Source organism: Odontesthes bonariensis, chromosome 23, assembly GCF_027942865.1.
Source record: "Odontesthes bonariensis isolate fOdoBon6 chromosome 23, fOdoBon6.hap1, whole genome shotgun sequence".
NCBI classification, from domain to species: Eukaryota; Metazoa; Chordata; class Actinopteri; order Atheriniformes; family Atherinopsidae; genus Odontesthes; species Odontesthes bonariensis.
Genome location: NC_134528.1, coordinates 1,773,503 through 1,792,766, shown reverse-complemented (window position 1 = coordinate 1,792,766; position 19,264 = coordinate 1,773,503). Strand labels below are relative to the sequence as shown.

The window sequence follows — 19,264 nt, the reverse complement described above, 5'->3', positions numbered from 1 at the left end:
CACCTCGGAGTACAGCGTGCTGTTTGTGCTCATTCCTCAGCGTTTAATCCAACTCAAACAGAACTCATTTGTAGGTCCGGCGCTTTTCTTGGTCCCGGGATATATTGGCGTGTTCCAGAGCACAGGTGAGTCATGGTGAGCCTGCGTTGCTAACTGTTTGTAGCTAGGTGCTAAGCCCCTTTCCGCTCCTCCTCCTCAGTCTGCTGGTCGCATGGTGTGTGGTGGCTGTCTTCACCCTTCTCCCTCTTTGGACAGGACGCACATTAACCGGACAGGACGCACATTAACCGGACAGGGAACCGGAGTTCATGGACACTAAAGCTAAGTAAGGAGAGCCCAGAGTAATCAGTATCAAGCTCATTCACTGTATCATTTTGGAGAAATTCAGACTCAAAGTTCATTATTTTGAAGTGAAAAGGGCATTATTTGCAATATTTACTCTACTATAAAATCCCTTTGATCCATAATTTCTGATAAAGGTTGATACACTTGAACTCAGGACCATCATGACTGTTCACTCACTCAGTACCAAACATATTCACTGTATCATTTTGGAGAAATTAAGACTCAAAGTTCATTATTTTGAAGTGAAAAAGGCATTATACGCTACTGTAAAATCCCTTTCATCCATAATTTCCGACAAAGGCGTGTACACTTGAACTCAGGACCATCCTTACTGTTTAGTAATTCAGCCTCAAAGTTCACATTTTTAGTTTGTAAAGGGAGATTATTTATTTTAATATCGGTTTTGTTTACTTGTTCAAAATAAGAATGAAGCTGAACAAATCAAGAGGATTACACTCCAAACAGAGGGAAAACTAAACAACTCAGCTGAAAACATCATTACAAACCCTCAGCTCCACATTTGGGAAACAAATAACATCATTCACTAGTAAAATGTGGACGTGTGACTATAAACTGTAGATATAGTCTGAAATCATTGGTGAAGTTGTTTATTCATTGTTCACAAATCACACAATTCCATTCACTACTCTCTGCCTGCTGAAATGTTTCCATGTCGACGCACTCAACATGGAGCCACCTGCAACAGGTGTCACACTGAATCTGTAACAGGTGTCACACTGAATCTGTAACCGGTGTCACACTGAATCTGTAACAGGTGTCACACTGAATCTGCAACAGGTGTCACACTGAATCTGTAACAGGTGTCACACTGAATCTGTAACAGGTGTCACACTGAATCTGTAACAGGTGTCACACTGAATCTGCAACAGGTGTCACACTGAATCTGTAACAGGTGTCACACTGAATCTGCAACAGGTGTCACACTGAATCTGCAACAGGTGTCACACTGAATCTGCAACAGGTGTCACACTGAATCTGCAACAGGTGTCACACTGAATCTGTAACAGGTGTCACACTGTATCTGTAACAGGTGTCACACTGAATCTGCAACAGGTGTCACACTGAATCTGCAACAGGTGTCACACTGAATCTGCAACAGGTGTCACACTGAATCTGCAACAGGTGTCACACTGAATCTGCAACAGGTGTCACACTGAATCTGTAACAGGTGTCACACTGAATCTGCAACAGGTGTCACACTGAATCTGCAACAGGTGTCACACTGAATCTGTAACAGGTGTCACACTGAATCTGCAACAGGTGTCACACTGAATCTGCAACAGGTGTCACACTGAATCTGCAACAGGTGTCACACTGAATCTGCAACAGGTGTCACACTGAATCTGCAACAGGTGTCACACTGAATCTGCAACAGGTGTCACACTGAATCTGCAACAGGTGTCACACTGAATCTGTAACAGGTGTCACACTGAATCTGCAACAGGTGTCACACTGAATCTGCAACAGGTGTCACACTGAATCTGCAACAGGTGTCACACTGAATCTGCAACAGGTGTCACACTGAATCTGTAACAGGTGTCCTACTGAATCTGTAACAAGTGTCACACTGAATCTGTAACAGGTATTTGCACGCTCCGTGTCATTGACGTCCTGCATTTGCCATAAATTCTGTAATATGGGCGCACTTTAAATCAGGGAAAGATGAACGTCTGCTCACTTGACCGCAGTGCTATTTAGCCACGGCTGCTTTATTACCTCTGGGGTGCTCATGTCCTGTTTGGAGACACTTTTCCTTGTCTGCCCCTCCTCCAGCCGATAAGCCTCATCCTGTTCCCCCTTTTTCAGTCGGGCTCCCTTATCTTTTTATAGTTTTCTGCCAAACCGGGTGCTTATTTTAAACAACAACATTTTGTATGTGATCATTGAACTTTGTCTCCTGCCCTCCCTGAGTGTCCTTTTGGAAGAGCTGATAATCGACTTTTAGTACGGGTCCTTTGGCCTTAACCCAGGGTGGCGTTGTTGGGGACGTTACAAAACAACTTTATAAACAGCATGTCACTTACCGGTTATTTGTACGCTCGCGCATGTGAAAGCCCAAAAGAGTCGATGGAGAATAATCCCATATACAAAACAATTATATTCTCTAGAAAAACTATGTTCAAGTATTTAAAACATTACAACAATACATGCCCAGTAATATTGTTTTAATGTTTTAAATACTTGAACGCAGTTTTTCTAGAGAATATAATTGTTTTGTATATGGGATTATCGTCCATCGACTCTTTTGGGCTTTCACATGTGCGAGCCTACAACCAGCCGGTGAGTGACATGCTGTTTATAAAGTTGTTTTGTAACGTCCCCATGCCAGTAATGTGAGAACCATGCATATGGTTTTGATGGTAAGGCTTGTGACTTTATTGTCGGATGGTTTATAAAGTGGTGTGACGTTTCTGCTGTGTGCAAGTTGTTGTTTTACGTGGAAGGGTTAGCGCTTGCCCCTTAGCCACCACGTATTAGCCTCGCATGACAGGCTGAGCGAACAGCGCGATCTCCACACAGGGAGCGCAGATACGCATCTCTCTGTGTCCTACTGTCAGTATTTGACAACCTCTAGCAATGGAAATGTGCTTCAAATGCCCCGGAGTTTCCCTTTAATGGATAATTGGCTGAATGGTGGACTTTTGTGTATTTACCGTTTCAGACAGCTGTGCCAGAAGCAGCAGAAGATCCAACGTGTACGTCCTAAAATCTGAAAGATTTTAGTTGTAATCAGTGATGGTGAAGAGGAGAATCTCAGGTGCAGCAGGGATGCCTGGAAGGAGGATTCTCCACCCAGAGGACCCCAGAGGACTCAGTGTGGTGCCCCCCGTAGCTGCAGCATCCACATCAGAACTGGAGCAGACACAAGACAGCAGAGATCTCAGTAAGTGGGGAAATGAACCTGCAACTAAACACCACGGTGCATGTGCCAGGTTTTCACTGCAGAGTAGTGTTGTTCCCACACCAACATTTTGAGTTCGATACGATACCTGCCGGAAATACCTCGATACTGAACCCATACCACGGCAACAATCTAAAGAAGAATCTGGGAAAGAGATGAATAATGGTGTTCGATGCGGACATATGAGGAGTCCAGGTTTGGAATAATTAAAATGGATAGTTTGTTTTCTTCACTAATTCCTTTATAAAATCAGGGGAAAGGGTAGGGGGTCAAAGTTCTCCGGTGGCGTTTCTGTGTGGCTGCTCGCAGGTGTCGCACATCAGCCCTTAATGAGCCTCAGCTGCCTCCGTGGCTCCTCTGTCCATGGTGCTGAAGGTAACAAATTATTAACACTCAAACCGCAACAAACTCCGGGCCGATGGCCGATTACCACGTTCATCACTCCCCTTCCAGATGATAACGCAGCTGAATGGGTCTTCTTAGAATAAGGTTAAAAGGTAAACGAATACAACATGATCTTACTTTTCCATCACGGCCTTCAAACACTTCCTCCACATGTGACGTGGCAACCTTTCATCATGAACAAGAACTAAATCTCCAGCCTTGAATGAAGTTGATTTCAGCCTTTTGGTACAGCGAGCGGAACGCAACTCCATCAGATATTCCGTTTTCTATCTGTTCCAAAACTCACCCACCAGTTTGTCCAGTCTCCTGGGCGCAGAGCTCTCCTCGCTGTTTTTCTGGGTTGTGCAAAGTGTGCACAAATCTCCTTGCCCAGTTACTCTAAGCAACTTATTTAAACTGCTGTAATTTCCCAGCTTTAGAACGGGCTCAGTTACAGAACAAACATCCTCTCCATCTTCTGTTGTCTGATTTTTGAGCGATACGCTCACCAGTCAGTAGAGGCGTGTTTGTTTCCTCCGCAGATGTCACGTCGGCTGTGCGTAACCAACTCGGACCGTTCCACCACAGTGTGTCAACTGCAAGTGTCTCTGATTTAAGTTCCCCGAGTTCCATGATCGGCAGGATTTTCTTTTCCCTCGCAGTGTCTCCAGATCCGCTACTCTGTTAGCCAGGAACGGCTTCCATTGCCTTGCTGTGCTTTTAATCCAATAATCATCGAGTCAGTCCAGGAATGACATTTAACATTGTTCAGATTCAAAAGTTACTCAAATAATGACCAAGTCTGGCGCCGATGAGGGCTCCCAGCAGCTCCAGTCGGGGCAGAGTTACTCGTTTTAATGGAGACACTTTAGTTTGGCAGAGATTAAACTTACAGTGCACGTTCCATCCGACTTAGTCGTGCGTAAATACGCAACGGCACAGTAGGCTCGTTCACTAGCGTCACAAAACACGTGAATTTCTTGCATTTCCTGGGCGTTTTTGTTCTGATTTAACTGTTTATCATAACGTCTGTTAACTGACACTTTACTCACATCTTGCAGTTCCTCGCACCATTCCTTCCAGCATGCGGCCAAATCCGTCGGCATCCCGATCCAAGCCTGTTTCCCAAATTTCTTGAAACATGATTTTAGCTCTAATTATAAGTGGAGACAAGAAGCCAATGGGATCGATAATTTTTTTTTTTTTTTTTTTTAATTTAAAAAAAATATATATATATTTGTTGGGGCTTTTTATGCCTTTGATGCAGGGGTCTTTAACATTTTTCAGGCCAGGGACCCCCAAACTGATGGAGAGTTGGAGCAGGGACCCCCCTACTATTTATATGGCATACAATTGTGTATTATATTTAATGGGGCCTAGTGCCGTGTATAAACATAGCTACTCTGTTATTGTACATTCAATACTAATTTATTCAAATAATACACAGGTTAATATATTCATGTTTTTATTTTAAACATGTGCAAGGTACAGGGTGGCCGTGCCACTGCCATTTATAAACAAACATCTTGCATACAACACCCAAACCACCCGAACCAGGGTTTGCATCCCCACCCCGCTGTGACTGGTGTGCAGTTTGTGAGAGGCTGAGGTACCTGACTTATCGCACTTACTCTATCACTAGTTCTGCTCTCAGCTGATTGGTTTTGGAAGGAAATGCACTTATGATTTCTTGTGACCTGAAGTTCTTTTGCCTACCGATGTTGAACGCACTTATGGTAAGTCGCTTTGGTTAAAAGCGTCTGCAGAATGACCGTAATGTGATGTAATGTAACACTGAGCTATTCAAATAATCCACAGATTTTAACTTTAAACATGCATGTAGATGGGACAATGAACCCTCAAACCATCTGTGGATGGCACACGTTTGCACACAATTTGTGAGAAAAAACAGTTTCAATAAAAAATAAAAAAATAAATGTTAAAAATCGTCTAATCAACCAAAGATTTTGCGACCCCCCCTGCAGTACCCCCGCGGACCCCCTGTTGAAGACCTCTGCTTTAATGGATAGGGCAGTTGGAGAGAGACAGGAAGCAGGGGGCAGAGAGAGGGGGAAGACATGCAGCACAGGGCCGTCCGGTCGGGACTGGAACCGGGGCCAGCTGCATGAGGACTGTAGCCTCTGTACATGGGGCGCCTGCTCAGCCCGCTACGCCACCGACCGCCCCGGATTGAATATTTTTGACGCTGTTTGGAGTACTGCTCTTTTTGTGAGTTTTTTTTTTTATCCTTGACATAATTCATCACCTCCGCCATTTCAAAGACGAATTCATCAGTTTCACTTTTCCAGACGAGGCCCAGAACCTTTAATGGAGTGGAATCCTTTCCTTGTCCTTGCGGTTCCTGTGACCATTTTCGTTGAAGTTCAGGACTGTTTGTTTTACACTTACAAAGATCCATTCCCGCACTCGCCATTGTTTCTCTGGCCTTTACGCACAGCTCTTCCACTGTTGTCAGCTCCACTTATAAAATCATCCACATAAAGACATTCTCTTACTGTCTGTACGACTAAGGGATTCTTTTCTTCATGCTGTCTCAGATGGTGTCGTACAGTAGCTGCCAACAGAAAAGGACTCTGACACTCCAAACGGGTGTTTTTACCTTTATCTCCCTTTGCAACATCGGCTGGTCATCTGTCCGGAGGAATCGCAGTGCGTCTCAGTCCCTTTCGTCGAGAGAGATTTGCAGAAAGGCTGACCTAATATCTGCCATTACAGCTACTGGATATTGTCTGAATTTAATCAGGATGATCAAAAGGTCAGGATTTAAATTAGGACCTGTAAGCAGACACTCATTTAATGAGCAACTAAATTTCTCATAAGAGGACGCATCGAAAACAACTCTTAACTTTGTCGTAGCTCTGTCTTCCTTTATGACTGGATGATGTGGTAAATAATACACTGGGCCGTTACATTATCATTGACCATTTCCACTATATCTTCTTTTAAATAGTTTCGACTAACCGCATCATATTTATCAAAAAGAGTTGGATTCATTTTAAGCCTTCTCATTAGATTATCAAATCTGTTTTTTGCTGTAACATAATTTGAAGACATCAATCAATCAATCAATCAATCTTTATTTATATAGCGCATTTCATACCACAGGCAACTCAATGTGCTTCACATAAAGACATAAAAAAATACAACACAGAAATACAGAGCAGGTCATTTGAGTAAACTAACAAAAGCTAACAAACATGGATAAACTTTCCTCTAAGAGGAAGCATTTAAGAATATAGCTAATAACAGAACGGTTGATATAATGAATGATAACAGATCTTCAATATATGAATATGACTAAGTTCGCCTCCTAGTGAAGCATTAATAAGGTCAGAAACATGGATAAGCTTTCCTCTAAGAGGAAGCATTTAAGAAGCCGTTCAATGGTCCATAAATTAAATTAAAGGGGACTTGGTTAAAAAACTTTCATCTGAGAGGAAATATTAAGGTTTATACAGTGATAATATGTCTTAATAAACCATTTGAATATAACTAAGTTTTCATTAATAAGATAAACCATTTGAATGTAACTAAGTTTTCGTCTTAGTGAAGCGTTAATGAGATAGGCGTAGAATGAGAGAGGAAATAACACATTGGGGAGAGGAGGAGAGAGATCAGCACAAAGAAGGAATTGGGAAACAGTGAAGGAGGTGTGTTGTAGGAGTTCAGTGAGTGTGTGTGTGTGTGGGTGTGTGCACGTAAGTCTGTGCTAAACTCTTATCAGGCATTTTGTCCTTGACAGTGGTGGAAGCTTGCCAGCCAGTCCAAAGAGTTTCCACAGGAGTCTCAGGAAAGGGGGGGTAGCACATGTTTATTACATAACAATCTTGGAGAACGATTTTGTCAGGCCAGTCCTGGGGCGCCAGATTGAAATAACAATTTTTGTTTTTGGTCCAGACAGACTACTGATAGTGCCGTCTGTCTTTAAGTTTCTGCTGGTGCGTCTCATGGCGAAATCCGATCGGCCGAATTGTGGAATGTAGACCATTTCCGCCCGGTCCAAGTAATCAATCAACTTTACTCCCAGTTTTAATCCATTTCTCTTCTGAGTCCAGGAATCTCAGCCGGCCTGCGCGCTCGCATCCAGCTTCCAATTCTGCTCACGTAGCATCTCAGTCTGAGCGTTAATTGCTCTTGTGACCCACTCGAACGTTTTCCACGTTCTCTTAATTTTGTGAAATACCAGGTATCCTCCAACTCCAAATAGCAGGAACCCGAGTATCATAAATCCAAATATATAGACATCGTCGACGTCCTCGGCGTACAGCATCGCTACACACAGAATTCTCCATTTCTCCCAGGAGTCCATTGAGTATCCAGCGAAGAATGTGCCGTCGGGGCATGAGGGTTCTCCTTTCCCCAACTTTCATTAGAGAAAATTTGATCAATAGCGTTGAGAGACCAGATCTATCATACTTGAATTCGTCTGATATGTAAAGAGACATAGTTACGTGCTCATTTTTAATTTTTCAAATCTTTTCAGAACTGTTTCATCCGTCAGACATGCAGTAATTCAACGTCATCAGCTTCAGTGACAATATTCAGTGCGGTGACCTCTCCTTGCACAAGCCATCCAAACACACTTTCCAGCGCAACTAGCCCGTCTTCCAGTTCTTCCATTTTGCCAGTGACCATTCTCCAGTACTGGTCCCCTCCAATTAGGACTCCCAGTTCTTCTGACTCCACTCCTCTCACGTGAACATCCGCCAGAGGCATTCCTTTTGACTCCAAATCATTTCTTATGGTTTCACTTGCCATTTTAATAATGGAAGAGCTCACCTTGGGGGTCTCCAGGAGCTGAACTTCCATGTTCTGATTATTTCTGATGTTCCTTAAGTCTTTGGGGTGTTTTGGAGCAAAATACAAAAACATTCAGGATTTCTTCACCTATTACTGGCAGGTTAAGTGCTCTGGATACGTCTTCTCGACCAAAACTACGTGAGCTACCTCCATCTAAAAGACATGTGGCCACCTGACTTTGAGTGGGCGCGTCGATCCAAACGGTAGCTGTTTGGAGTAAAACTGTACCACTCGTAGAACTACTGGGAGCTGCACTTGCCATCACTGCATCTACTGAAAGATTTCGGGCAGCTTGCTGTGTGCTTCCTTGTCTCTCTGTGTGTGTTTTTGGTGATTGGCTAATTGAGGACAGACTGCTTTGTGGGGTCTTCGTCCACATTCTTCAGGTGATTCCCTGCGTCTCACAATTACGCGCTACATGTCTCCTGCCTAAACACACAAAACACTTCCCTTCTTTTCTTAATGTTTCTCTCCTCAGTTCAAGAGTCAGTTCTGTACAGTTCTTAGATCTATGATTATTTCCACCACAGAATACACGCTTATGTGTCTCATCTCTAACGCTGACAGTGTGAAACGAGGCTGTAGAGGCCGTGTAAGATCTCCTTTTTTCCGGTATTCTTTTCTCCGCATAAGACTTTTCCCATTGTTTCTCTTAATCTGGTTGTTGCACATTATGGCTGAGATTGGCTGTTCTTTCACGACTTTCAACCTCCTTTTGGAAGAACGTCATCAGGCCTTTGACACAGAACGTGTTGTCATTATTTGCGTCATCTCGTTCATTAGCGTTTTGACGGGTGAACTGCAAAGCCATTTCTTCTGGTATCATCTTCATGAGAATAGTGCAGAGCAAGTTGCCATAACTGTCAGAGACTACTCCCATTGAGTCTAAACTGCGCACTTGAATCTCGATGTCATCGTACAGCCTGCGTAAAGCTGGGACATCCGAGGCCCTTTTCACTGGTGTCAGATTTAACAGCTTATTCATATGTGCATTTATGATGAGATCTTTACGCCCAAATCGGCTGATAAGCATTTTCTTTGCATTGTCATCATTTTCGTCTGATAAAGAAAGTCCCATAACTACATTAGCTGCCGTGCCATATAAGAACGATTTCAAATATGTAAATTTATCAGACTTGGTTGGACTTGCATTATTATAAACAGCTGTCTCAAACTGGCTCCAAAAACTTTGCCATTTACTGCCATTTTCCTATATAAAATCAGGGGGAAGAGAGTAACAGTTCTCTGGTGGCGTTTCTGTCCATGGTGCTAAAGGTAACAAATTATTAACACTCAAACCGCAACACATACAGCACATTTTCTCTGCAATCAATAACTGATCGACACATTTGGGGCGAGGACTCTGAAAGATCAATCCTGCCAGTCTTTAAGTTGGAGGACAGACTTTCTACCTGCTAGACATATACAATCACTAATTACCTTAATATGCACATTATTGGAGTGTGAGAGGAAAGAAAAGCCATACAAGTACAGGGAGAACATTTAGACTCCTCAAAGAGAATCCCTGTCTAAGATTCAAGCAGTTACACCGTCTTGTTCCCTTCAACATCACCATCAGAAACCGTCTTTTCATAAGTTCGATTTTTAGCAGCCGTCATATCATTCCTCTGCAGCACTTCACACAATTTCACTCACTTCTGGAGCAGCTTGTGGAATAAAATAAATAAATCACTCATGTGGTCTCAGTTGTATAAAATTTGTATATTTAATTTCAAATTTTTTGCTTGTTTTGTTTAAACGGACCAGCAACATTTTGAATAATACTCAAGCTGTTGAGGAGCAGGATGAATGCATTTAAGCTAAGTTGTGTGTTGTAATATAATGTATATTTGTGTTTCCTGCAGATGTTCAGCAGCTGTTGGTGATTAAAGAGGAGGCTCCCTGGAGCTCCGCTGTGGAACAGCAGGACTCAGCACTCGTCCAAATTAAGGAGGAAGAGGAGGCTCCCTGGAGCTCCGGTGTGGACCAGCAGGACCCAGCACTCATCCAAATTAAGGAGGAAGAGGAGGCTCCCTGGACCAATCAGGAGGAAGAGCAGCTTCATGGGCAGGAAGAGACTGATATCACCAGGCTCTCGCTCACTGATGTTACTGTAAAGAGTGAAGATGAAGAGAAACCTCAGCCCTTACACTTTCATAAAATCGAGACTCCAACCAGCTCAGCTGAACAGGTGAAAACAGAAACTGATGAAGAGGAATATGAAGGACCAGAACCAGCCAGAAACTCAGATCCACACGGTCATTTACAACCAAATATTGATGACAAGGCGTCGGACTCTTCTGAGACTGAAGTCAGTGATGATGATTATTGGCAGAAATCTGGACCTGAAACAGAGGACAGTTACAAACATTCGGGACAGAAGATGGTACTTGAGTCAAGTGTAAAACATGATGTCGTTTCTGACGCTGCCAAAATATCCTTCGGCTCCTCTGACAGTGGAGAAAAGTTTGTTAATAAGACACGCACAAGAGTGCATACAGGAGCGTTTTGTTGCACTGTTTGTGATAAAAGATTTAGTAGAAAAGGAACTCTTTTAGCACACATGAAAGTCCACACAGGAGAGAAGCCATTTAGCTGTGATGTTTGTGGGAAAAGATTTAGTCACCGAGGAAATCTTTCAAAACACATGACTGTTCACACAGGAGAGAAGCCATTTAGCTGTGATGTTTGTGGGAAAAGATTTCGTGACCGAGGAAATCTTTCAAGTCACATGAAAGTCCACACAGGAGAGAAGCCATTTAGCTGTGATGTTTGTGATAAAAGATTTCGTGAGCGAGGAACTCTTTCAAGTCACATGAAAGTCCACACAGGAGAGAAGCCATTTAGCTGTGATGTTTGTGGGAAAAAAATTCGCTACAGAAGAAGTCTTTCAAATCACATTAAACTCCACACTGGAGAGAAGCCATTTAGCTGTGATGTTTGTGATAAAAGATTTCGTCAGCGAGGAAATCTTTCAAGACACATGACTGATCACACAGGAGAGAAGCCATTTAGCTGTGAGGTGTGTAGTAAAACATTTTATCAAAAAGCTATTTTTCAGCGACACATGAGGGTCCACACTGGGGAAAAACCATTTGGCTGTGATATTTGAAGAAAATTTTTTAGTCGAAAGGTGGATATGATCCTGGACTAAAGAATCTGACTGGAAGGTGTATATCTTAATGAGCAATGGAGTCTAAAGCGTGTTTTCTCCTACTCTGGCTATTCTTCTGCCTTTCCTCTGGTCTCCAGCTGTCACAAGATCAGCCGGCTTGGACTCAATATAGCAGGGAGTTACTTCTGCAGTGGAGCGACCCCCTGCCAGTTCCTCCTCTGTATCTAATCTTTCCAAGCCTGGATTCCTTTACTGATCATAGGGAAGGCGATCAGAAAGACTTTAATGCTCCGCTACGAAAAACTAGGAAGCGGGGCAGACATGGCAGGTTGCTCGAACGCCTGCGGAGACAGTCGCTCTCTCACATTCCACTACCGTCCATCATCCTTGCTGACGCACAGTCTCTCCGTAATAAACTTGATGAACTCCAAGCCGAAGTTCGATTTTAACATTAATTCAGAAATGCATGTTTACTGGCGTTTACTGAAACTTGGCTTTCGGATAGAGTCTCAAACGCGGAAATGTTCATTGATGGATTTGGTGAGCCGGTTTGATAAAACTGACTGGGACAGATTCAAGGATTCATGCAGTGATATTGATGAGCTGACTGACGTTGTTAGTAGCTATGTGGCTTTTTGTGAAGACTGTGTGATTCCAAAAAAGTCAGTAAAAATATTTCCTAATAGCAAACCCTGGTTGTCTTTGAAAAACCTGTGAAACAAAAAGAGGAAGGCATTCCGAGATGGTGACTTTTTTATAGAGGTGAACCTGCTTAAAAGGGAGATTAAGAATAAAATAAAAAGGGCAAAATTATATAACAAGGAGAAGCTGGAAAGAGAACTTGCCAACAGATTGGGCCCTGTTTGCAACGGTTTAAAAACAATTGTTGGTTCAGAGATCAAGTGCAACAAAAAGGTGGCTCTTCCTGGTTTTAATTCTGATAACCGATTGGCAAATGAGTTCAACAAGTTTTACCTCAGGTTTGACTGCCTTGATCTTAGCAATGAGATTTTAAATCTGAAAAACAAACTTTTCTATTCTGGTCATACTCCTTTTCATGTTGTCTCTTTGGCCAAATCTTTTTAATATTCTAAAGCTGGAAAAAGCCCGGGTCCTGATAATATAAGTGGTCAGCTGCTCTTCTCCTGTGCGGAACAGTTAGCTCCCATTTTTTTTATCATATCTTTCAGCTGTCATTTAATTCAATTCAATTCAAAATACTTTATTTATCCCAGAGGGAAATTAAATGTTGATGTAGCTCAATTAAATCAAAGAGTTATTATAGATGCTGATGGCTGTGGGCAGGAAAGATTTCCTGTAGCGGTCCGTTTTGCATCCAAACTGAAGAAGCCTTTGACTGAAGAGACTCTGTTTTCTGATAACAGTCTCATGGAGAGGATGTTCAGGGTTGTCCATAATTCTCTTGATTTTATGCAAAATCCTTCTTTGCATTATTGTCTCCAGAGGTTCCACAGTCGTCCCCAGAACAGAACCAGTCTTCTTTATCAGGTTGTTGAGTCTTTTTAGGTCCCTGGTTCTGATGCTGCTGCCCCAACAGATGACGCAAGAGGAAATGACGCTCTCAACAACAGACTTGTAGAAGATCTGCAACATCTTGTTGCAAACCTTGAAGGACCTTAGCTTCCTCAAGAAGTACAGTCTGCTCTGTCCTTTCTTGTAGATGGCTTCACTGTTGTGTCTCCAGTCCAGTCTGTTGTCCACATGAACACCAAGGTATTTATATTCCTCAACCACCTCCACTTCTTCTCCCATGATGAAAACAGGGTTTGATCTGACCCTGTTTCTCCTGAAATCTACAATCATCTCCTTTGTTTTGTTAACATTCAAGATGAGATGATTGTTCCCACACCATGCCACAAAGCGGTCCACCAGCTCTCTGTACTCAGCTTCTTGTCCATCTCTGATACACCCGACAACTGCAGAGTCATCTGAATATTTCTGTAGATGACAGGAGTCTGACTTGTACTGGAAGTCTGAAGTGTACAGAGTGAAAAGGAATGGTGAGAGTACAGTCCCCTGTGGTGCTCCTGTCCTTAACCAACAGAAGGTGCTGGAAGCAGTCCATAGTGATACCTGTTGATAAAGAAAGATCTTCTTATTAAGACTGAACACCTACTGGACCCTTTACAGTTTGCCTACAGGGCCGGTCGTGGAGTTCAGGATGCTACTGCCACCTTATTAAACTGGGTTTTTAAACATCTTGAAGGTAACAAAAACCATGCTAAGCTGCTGTTTGTGGATTTTTCATCTGCTTTTAACACAATCCAGCCCCACATTCTGATCCATAAGCTTCTTAACATTTTTCATTTAGATTGTAATACCGTGGGCTGGATTCTTGACTTTTTAACATCCAAACCGTCAATCCGCTGACGGCCCCTCTCCCGCAAAACAGGTGAAAATAGCCTAAAAGCGACAGGTGTTTTGAAAGAGACTTTTTCTTTTGATTCAGTTCTATATGATGGAATATGCAGACGGAATAGAATTAGGCTGAAAGGTCTATTGCTTTATAGCGTACTTAGGTCGTGCATCATGTTTTTGAAAAGTAAGTAAGTAAAGTAACTGGGTTACTTTCTTGGAGAAGTAATCAGTAACTAACTACTATTTCCAAGTAACTTGACCAGCACTGGCCCGATATACGTACACCATGGATGTATTATATCATCTGAATACCGGACCGCAAAATGGCCACCGTTTATTTCAATGGAGTTGCTCGCTTGGCGCATACGCCGTAAAAGTTTCTGACTTCCGCGTTATGCGGCCCATACAACATGCGCAGTAGAGTCACCCCCCATGATGCTTTGGGACCTCCCATCATGCCCCGGGGCGATAAGGACGTGCACGTACGTACACATCACAGTGCATGTACACAGCTGTGATGTCACGCTGGGAAGACTTTTCTGGGACTTTTCTCGACGTTACAAAATTTTTTGACGGATAAAAAGTCCATGGTTTAAAAATATAGAATTAGTAAGATTAGTAAATATCAGCGGTTACAGCTGGAGGCGTCCTGGGAACAGTTTTACAGACATCTATTGTACTATACTATGGGGAAAAAAATGCTTTTTGGGCCACGGGATTGTTTTTCTGTTGAAATACCACGAGTGGCGACTGGGAAAAATCGTTGTGCCAGCTGAGAGACGGCGCCGTATCCACTTTTAAAGCTGGATTTATAGTTGACGCGTCGCTCACGACGCTGGCGGTCCGCGACGTCAAAATGACGTTTCAGTTCTGGCGCTTGCCTTGAAAAGATTGTCGTTCACCGGGTGACCCAGGAAGCCTTCGGGGTCCTGGGAGGCTGCGGCCGAGAGGACGTAGAGTTTCTCCGCCCACCTGGTGTCACACAGAGGTTTCCATCACATTCGGGACTCGTTCGTCCGCCACGATGATGTCACTAATTCTGCACACGGATCGGCTCCGACTTCCTTCGCTTCAGCCTCACCTCTTGATGCTCTACAGCTTGTCCTCTTCGGCCGTGATGTAGTCCTTCAGCGAGGCGACCAGGTCCTTCTCCACGAACAGAAGGTCCGTCATCTGACCTGCGAAAACACGGCGAGACGCTCACAGCTGACGAGTCGGGTCGCTCTGATGAGGCGCTCCCCATCAGAGCGGCCCGACTCGTCTGAGAGCGAGAGGAGGCGGCGGGATGGACTCGGCGATGGAGGTGTAGAAGTCATTGTGAGCTTAGGACGAGCTGATGGACCCACCACCAGAAACTGAGCACCATCCTTCCAGCTGCTGCAGCCTCTGACCGTCTGCAGCTGGGAAACAGGCCGGATTCACCATCAGAAAGAGACCAAACACACAGCGGCTGTGTTTCAAACCGCATACTCCTACAAACTTAAACTTTTTTTAAGTTCCCAGATGCATGCTAGATTCTCTGAATTGTTGTTACTACCACAGCCCTTTTACAGACAGCCGTTCCACTTCCTATTCACCCCATTATAAAAAATTTGGCTGCAGTTCAGTTGATTTTCTCTGGGGGCGCTGGCGAGCGAGTGCAGAATGACCATTTTCCATAGGGCTGGCGCTAATAACTCAAAAAATGTCCCCGCTAGCGACTGAAACCTGAAAATAATACTGTGATTTCTGACAGAGGGATGTAGATTTATATCAAAAGTACAATAACCTGGGAGTTATATCTTTCTGTTTTCTTACAGGTCTGGCATTTGCGAGTCAGTATCTGCTAGCATCTAGCTAACGGAATCTGAAGAACATACGGCAGATTACGACCGGCTGCTTTACGGCACTCGTCCACTGTGCCAGAGTGCTAACCTGGTGCCGCTAACAACAACCAAAGTTAAACCAGAGGCTAGTCAGAGAGTATGTAAAAGGGCTGTGCTGAAATCTGTAACTATTTGAGCTAACACCTCTCTGCTAGCTCAGCGCTAGGACTGACCATGCCGTAAAGTGATGCCACATGCGTGACGTCACTCGTGAGGCAATACTGACAATAAATGTGTATTTTAAAAAGATCTAGTGAGTCTAAAAAATCAAACCAAGTGCCGTTTGAAAGGATAATTTATCCTGCCTTTAGGAAAATGAAAATAAAAAAATATAAAAAATTCTATCCAAAGCAATGGCTGCATCTAAGGTGGATTTCATAGTACCACCTTAGAGTTCGGCGTGCTCTGCACTGCTTCGTTGGCGCCCCTAGAGTGCAGTACCACCCGGAAATAGCCGCCAGTTTTCCCTCTCCTCATAATAGAGACTCTCTGTTACTACTCATACTCAAACTACCCAAGATGCAACGTAATGTGACGTCGCCGATCGTCATTTCCGGTCAAAACGGCAGTTTCAAGCTAGCTACAACGAGGGTAGGTTCACTTCCTGTTTTCAAAACAAAAGCACCAATTGTATGGTAATGCCTTTCCCTATGATAAAAGGCAACGGGTATTTTATTTTGTGAAAATAACCGGAAGTGCGTTGCTCACTGCGGCTAGCTTTAGTAGCGCCGAATTCGTGGGAACAAAATTGTAAACAGCCGGTATTTTGTCAGGTTTTCAACACGTTGGGGATCTAAACGACTACTTTCTCACCTGAAAATGTTTCAAATGTTGCTAAAGTTTACAGAGTTTAGAGCTTAAGAGAAATCAGCTTCAGGCCGGCTGATTTCGGCTCGGGCAGGAGCGCAATGCATTGTGGGTAAACGCTCTGCATACTGTCTGATCGATGAGTATGCAGTATGTAGTATGCAGTATGTGATATCAAACACAGCCACAGACTCAGTGAAAGCTGTGATTCAACACACACATCGCCACCTAAAAAGGGATCAGAAACCACATTTCCACATCCGTCCAGGTCCCAACAAACAGGAGCAGCAACGTTTCACAGCGTCTCTGCACCCTGACAGAAAGAAGTAGAAGAAGAAGACGCAGCAATAAAACGGTCGGGTTAGAACTCACAGCAGCGCTGACAACCAGAGGAAATGTTCAAAGTTCAAAGAAACACACACAGATCTCATCATGAAAATTGCAAAAGAGATAACATTTAATGTCCTTATTCCACTGAACCCGAGGTTTCTGCCACACCTTCCTCTCTTTCTACATGTCTTCTGGCTGATTTGTGTTTTATTTGATTCTCTTGACTCTCTGTGACATTGAAATAAAAAAGTTGCCCATCAGCTGGAGCTTCAAGCTGTCTGTCCCTGAGCTGCTCATCAATCATCCTGACCTGAACTGTCAGGTGTTCAGTTTCACTTTGTTCCTGTGAACTTTTGATGCCGTTTCAAACCTCCTCAGGTCAGATTATGTTCAGCACTTCAGATTCCAACAGCAGAAAGAAGATAATCTGCACGTTGGTTGATGGGTGGGACAGCGAAATTCGATGCACTCATTCATCATGCCCAGACGCACAAAAAAGTCTCCTGCCGCCATGGTCCCACGTACACAGGAAGGCGGCCATTTTGGATGGAAAGTACGTTTTGGTGCCACTTTTGCCCGATTCCACGCCTTGCATAAGATCGAACTTGTCCTACAGATTTAATGCTACAGACTTCAAACTTGGCCAGGTTACTCTTAAGACATGGGGGGGAAAGAATCATGGAGAAACTTTTTCAAAATGTAAAGGGCGTGGGCGTGGCAACTCCTCAAAGTTCGATGACTCGCCATCACTCGCCACAAAAAATGAAGTCGCTTTTAACTCCCACATACATTATCCAATCTGTCCCAAACTTCATACGGTAATTGCTGGACCCAGCCTGAACGCGCACATATTACCATAGTATCATCCACCTATAGCGCCACCTGCTGGATGTGGAAAATCATGTGATGGCGTTTGTGGTTTGAAAGCCTCATCATCATTGCAAGGCCGTGAAACTTGGCTCACACGTCCACCCTGACGACCTCGTCCGTATGTAAAGGGTATCGTCTGTGGGCGGAGCAAAATGGCTCAGTGGCGCCCCCTAGAAATGTTCAAAAACCCCTCCGCATTGGGGTTATTATGTGCTCGTACGTACCTAGAGGGTACCCTACGTTATTCAACAGCTCAGTTCACTTACTTTTCTGAAACTTGTAGGCTTACAGCTGCCATCAGACCAGGAAAAGCTGCGTTTGGTTTGTGAGGCCGACACGGTTCAGAGAAACATCCAATCACAACAAAGGGGTTAAAGTTTATTGTAAAGGTGATGAAGAGCAGAGCTTCCTGCATCTTTGCTCTTGCAAAGAGAATAAACTTATTTCTTAGTTTATTCTTAGTTTACTTGGTTTATTTCTTGGTTTATTTTTAGTTTACTTGGTTTATTTCTTAGTTTATTCTTAGTTTACTTGGTTTATTTCTTAGTTTATTCTTAGTTTACTTGGTTTATTTCTTGGTTTATTCTTAGTTTACTTGGTTTATTTCTCAGTTTATTCTTAGTTTACTTGGTTTATTTCTCAGTTTATTCTTAGTTTACTTGGTTTATTTCTTAGTTTATTCTTAGTCTACTTGGTTTATTTCTTAGCTTATTGTTACTTTATTATTTATCTACAAGTTTATTATTTATTTAGTTTATTCTTTTGCAGACTGGGAACTCCCTGCACTAGCTGCAGCTGTAAAAAGTCTAACTTCTTGTCAAAGTAACTCAAAAGTTAATATTTGACCCTTTTTTTGAAAAATGAACTTGAAAGACTGAATGTTGACCCACTGTTTTAAAGTTTTCCAAAATTTGATAAAAAGTTATATTTTGTAGTTTGTTTATTTATTTGAATCTCCTATGAACACATTTGAGCATGTTAGTATGTTAAATGATTGGATTAAAGGAACTGCATCAGGCTGGTTTAAGTCATATTTATCTGATAGATTTCAGTTTGTTCTTGTAAATGAAGAATCTTCCTCACACACCAGAGTAAGTCATGGAGTTCCTCAGGGTTCTGTGCTTGGATCTTGTAATATTGTTAAAATCAGGAACATCTTGTCTCAGAGTGATGCAGAAAAACTAGTCCATGCATTTGTTACTTCAGGATTGGACTACTGTAATTCTTTATTATTGGGCTGTCCCACATATTCTCTGAAAAGCCTTCAGTTGATCCAAAATGCTGCAGCCAGAGTTCTGATGAGAACTAACAGCAGAGATCATATTTCTCCAGTTTTAGCTTCTCTTCATTGGCTCCCTGTTAAATTCAGAATAGAATTTAAGATTCTTCTCCTCACATATAAAGCTCTTAATGACCGAGCTCCAT

The 19,264-nt window shown here is 43.0% G+C and overlaps 1 protein-coding gene across 1 annotated transcript; it reads left to right on the top strand.

The window, feature by feature from the left end:
* Window positions 1–218: 218 nt before the first annotated feature.
* On the top strand, window positions 219–12,443 carry LOC142373445 (uncharacterized). The gene is made up of 3 exons (XM_075456698.1): window positions 219–325; window positions 3,029–3,250; window positions 10,339–12,443. Exons 2-3 carry the CDS (start codon window positions 3,103–3,105, stop codon window positions 11,583–11,585), a joined length of 1,395 nt encoding a protein of 464 aa, XP_075312813.1. The 5' UTR covers window positions 219–325; window positions 3,029–3,102; the 3' UTR covers window positions 11,586–12,443.
* Window positions 12,444–19,264: the final 6,821 nt, after the last annotated feature.

What these genes read in the sequence shown, in the direction of transcription:
- LOC142373445 (XM_075456698.1), top strand. Translation starts at nt 3,103, where the DNA reads ATGGTGAAGAGGAGAATCTCAGGTGCAGCAGGGATGCCTGGAAGGAGG. An exon ending in ACAAGACAGCAGAGATCTCA is followed by an intron (nt 3,251 to 10,338) that starts GTAAGTGGGGAA and finishes TGTTTCCTGCAG; the next exon opens with ATGTTCAGCAGCTGTTGGTG.